Source organism: Triticum urartu, chromosome 5A, assembly GCF_056163025.1.
Source record: "Triticum urartu cultivar PI428250 chromosome 5A, HENAU_Tu73, whole genome shotgun sequence".
NCBI classification, from domain to species: domain Eukaryota; kingdom Viridiplantae; phylum Streptophyta; class Magnoliopsida; order Poales; family Poaceae; genus Triticum; species Triticum urartu.
In genome coordinates, this window is record NC_141877.1 from 437,341,668 (window position 1) to 437,345,982 (window position 4,315).

At 56.1% G+C, this 4,315-nt stretch overlaps 1 protein-coding gene across 1 annotated transcript; it reads left to right on the forward strand.

Moving 5' to 3' along the window:
- Nucleotides 1-760: 760 nt before the first annotated feature.
- On the forward strand, nt 761-4,020 carry LOC125509522 (protein indeterminate-domain 14). The gene is made up of 3 exons (XM_048674505.2): nt 761-1,465; nt 1,574-1,976; nt 2,822-4,020. The coding sequence occupies exons 1-3, from the start codon at nt 1,330-1,332 to the stop codon at nt 3,756-3,758; spliced, it is 1,476 nt and encodes a 491-aa protein (XP_048530462.2). The 5' UTR covers nt 761-1,329; the 3' UTR covers nt 3,759-4,020.
- Nucleotides 4,021-4,315: the final 295 nt, after the last annotated feature.

A 4,315-nucleotide genomic window follows, 5' to 3' on the forward strand; every position in this document is an offset into this window, starting at 1 on the left:
TTCGCCCGGATGAAAAAAATCTTAGAAAACAATGAACACAAACGTTCATATATAAGTAAATTTTATTGAAGGGTATTTTTAGTGCACTAGATTAAAAGAGGCAAATGATCTGAATAAATAGGTTTTAGCCTCAAATTGTGTTCACATAATGTGCAACTATTTTTATATGAAATGTTACAAGTGTATATAGTACTACAGCGTTTAAATTATCTTATTTGCTTACTAGCTAGAACTCTGGAGTTGGTATTTTTCACAGAAGAGCACGTGCTCCAGTTTGTCCCTGAAGTGCTGCCAACCTGTTCCAAACACAGGAATAACAAAAGTGCACAAGACCCAAATAGCTGCTCAGAAATTCGGCAGTTCGATTACCAGTTCCGTTTGCTATAAACTAACCTGATGGAGCATTGTGGAATAGAATCACTTGATGCATGCAAGCATTCCCCATGCATGTGACGGTTATGTTGGAGAAGATCTTGCTCTTTTAACAAGACCCCGCTGCATGCCCAGAGCATGGCGACCCAAATAGTATAGTGGAAGAGAAAAAAAAAACAATACGTTCATAAACTATTGAATTTCATTCCATAATTTTTTAAAGCTCATTGTACAGTATTCTTCTCCCCCCTTCTCTCTCTGTAGCATTTGTTCTCTTGTGCGTGGCTAGCTAGACAACGATTGCGAGCTACCCCAAACGTATATCCATCCATCTGTGCAAACTCCCTTAAAAAGTCCTTAGTTTATTGAGACGCCAGCCAGCCAGCCATGCATCTTCCTCCTCCCTCCCTCGTTCGCTCATCATCTTCCTCCTGTCCTTAGCTGCGGCCCTGCAAGGACAATTAAGGCACAAACCCCAGAAGTACTTACCAACTCCAGCTCTCCCCCCTCCCCTCTCACTCCCTCTCTCTTCCCTCCCCATATAATCCCAAAGAAAGCTGCTGAAACCTAAAGCCGGTGGAAAGCTGCCTGCCTCCTCCCTCTCCCTCTCTCCTCTCGTCGCATCTCTCTCCTCCTTTGGTGTTGTCTCTGTAGCAGCTCACAAAAGCCAACTCCGAGACCCTTTCTTCCCTCCTCCCCCTCCCCCCTCCCTCCCTCCCTCCTTTCCACCTTTAATTCCTTCCGAACGCTCGCTCTTGTTGTAGATCATTAGCCCCCTTCGGAGCCCATTACCACTCCCCCACATCTGGTTCATCTCTTCTCCCTCCCTATATAGGCAGCGGAACGCATTCCGTTTCCATCGTGTAGATAGGCTCTCTTGATCAGGCGAGCTAGAGAGGGGAAGGAGGATTCTTTCTCTCTCTCTCCTCTTCTGAGCGAGTTGCTGGCAAGGAAGCCATGTTGGGCTCTTGCGCGCCGATGGCTGGGCCGCCTACCGACGAGGAAACGGCGGAGCCTCCGTTCGGGTCGTCGCTGCAGATCGCCACCGGCTCCCCCGCGACCAAGAGGAAACGCCGGCCGGCCGGGACACCAGGTACGCAGCGTACGCCATTGCATCTAATTGCATGATAGCCCGGCTAGCTACTGGTAGGTACGCAATGGTGGAGTGGAAAAACTAGCGCTAACGCTGATGATGTTGCAGACCCGGACGCGGAGGTGGTGTCGCTGTCGCCGCGGACTCTGCTGGAGTCGGACCGGTACGTGTGCGAGATCTGCAACCAGGGGTTCCAGCGCGACCAGAACCTGCAGATGCACCGGCGGCGGCACAAGGTGCCGTGGAAGCTGCTGAAGCGGGAGGCCGGCGAGGCGGCGCGGAAGCGCGTGTTCGTGTGCCCGGAGCCGAGCTGCCTGCACCACGACCCCTCCCACGCCCTGGGCGACCTGGTCGGCATCAAGAAGCACTTCCGCCGCAAGCACAGCGGCCACCGCCAGTGGGCCTGCAGCCGCTGCTCCAAGGCCTACGCCGTCCACTCCGACTACAAGGCCCACCTCAAGACCTGCGGCACCCGCGGCCACTCCTGCGACTGCGGCCGCGTCTTCTCCCGGTAAGCAATCAACCTCCCCCTCTCTCTTCTTCCCCACCGCCCCTCCAACTCATCGAACGCCATTTTCTTTCTTTACAACAAGCAAGCAAGCAAGCTCGAGCAGTTCCCGGCCGGCTCGATCCGGTTCAATGCGGGACAGAAAGGCGGATGTATTTCCTTCCCCCCTTTCTTTCTTTCTCTCTCTCCGGGAAAGGATTTCTTTGTTCTCTGCAGCACGGCACACGGCTGGGGCTCACTTCTCCTTCCTTTTCTCTTTCTTTATCGGAGGGTGCGGATCAGGGCACAATTTCCGAGGGGGAGCGCAGAGCAGCCCCAGCCCCTTTCCCTGTGTCTGCGTGCGCACACCTCCGTTGGTTTCTTGCTTGCTCGCGCATTTGTTTCTGCGTCCGTCGTCGGACGCGAGCGAGCGCTGCAACAGCGGCAGGCAGCGCCCCCCATTTAATCTGCGCACGCTAGCCTAGCCCGCCTAGCCCGCCCGGGGCCAAAATCTCATACTCGCACTGCTGCTACCTGACAATTGCTGCCTACGATCGATCCATGCCGCCCTGGATCGCAATATAATATAATAATACTACTCACAAGTCATGGCAGCAACATGTAGAGTAGATCCAAGCCTTTGGACCCGCGGCCGGGCAGCAACATAAATTCCTCTCAGCACATGCAATAAAGTCTCTTTTCTCGCTCGCTTGCTGTTGGTATCCTCAGTCCTTGCTAATTCATGCTCCTCTTGACCATACGAGTATACGTACTAGTGCTGTTGTGATTGATCGTCGATGTGAATATGTGATTGTTGGTCGCCGGCCCTCTCTCTAACTAATGGGTGGGCTCGTGGAAATGTGGTGCAGGGTGGAGAGCTTCATAGAGCACCAGGACACGTGCACCGCCGGTTGCCCGCAGGCGGGGGCGGGAGTGGCAGCGCCGGCGTGTGGGGTGGCGGCCGCCCCGTCGTCGCAGCAGCAGGCGCCGCCGCCGGCGATATCGCTGTCTCGCTCCCGGACAGCGTCCAGCACCAGCCCGTCCAGCGACGTCGTCATCAGCGCCGTCAGCTGGCCCGGCGCCGCGGCAATGCGCAGTCCGAACCCCGCCGCGTTCCACCGGTTCGAACAGCAGGTGCCGTCGCCGCGGACGCCGCAGCCCGATGGCCGTGGCCGTGGCGGGCACAACCTTGAGCTGCAGCTCATGCCGCCGTCCAGCGGCAGCACGGTCGGTGCGGCTGCGCCTCTGGGCGTGGCGCCGTCGTGGTACGCAGCGCCACAGTCACCGCCGGCGCCCATCTCGCAGGGAGACAACGCCGCCATGCAGCTGCAGCTTTCAATAGGCTTCTGCAGCGGCGACAACCGTGGAAGGAGAGACGTGGGCGAGCCCAGCGGTGGCACCGCGGCCAGGACCATGCAGGAGGCACGGGAGGAGCTGCGGCAAGCGATGGCGGAGAAGGCCGCCGCGGACGAGGCACGCGCGCAGGCGAAGCGACAGGGGGAGCTGGCCGAGCAGGAGCTGGCGAGCGCCAAGCGCATGCGGCACCTGGCGCAGGTGGAGCTGAGCCGCGCCCACGCGCTCCGCGAGCACGCCGTGCGGCAGGTCAACGCGACGCTGCTCCAGATCACCTGCTTCAGCTGCCGCCAGAAGTTCCGGGCGGTGAGGCCGTCCGCCGCCATGTCCTCGGAGGTGGCCTGCAGCTACGTGACCGAGGGCGGCGACGTCGAGGTCGACAACGTCGACGAGCCCCTCATCCTCGACGGCATGCGGCGGCGCCAACAACACGCCACAATGGACACTATGTAGCCAAGCTAAGCCATCTTGGTCTACCTTTGAGTTGCTTTTTGTTTTCACCGGCGAGACGGCCGGCGGGGTTGTCCCACGGTGAGTCGTGGTGTAGTTAGATGCTGCCGGAGTGTTTTGGGTCTTCTGATCGAGCTGCAGAGAAAAGCTAAGCATGGCTGGCTAGCTAGCTAATTGTGACGTGCATGGAATCTTTCGCTTGTTTGCTTCCCGTTGGATTTTGCTGAAATATCATTAGTGCAGCTGGGGAGAGTTCATGATGCCACTCGTAAAGGTCAGGAGATGAAGATGCCACCTTTATTGTGACAAGCTGTTGCATGCAACTGGAAATATTTAACGAACTCAGATACAGAAATGCTAGTAGTGCACTATTTTTCTCGGACAAACTTGTTCAGTCAAGTAACACTGATCGTTGTTTTTTCTTTAACTTGGACCATTTTACCGAATTGCAAACGTCGACACGCTTACACATCCGAACACACGCCTGTAATCGCCCACATATCGACACACGCCTACATCTGACAAAGATAAATTCATGAATATCATGACTTTTCATTATA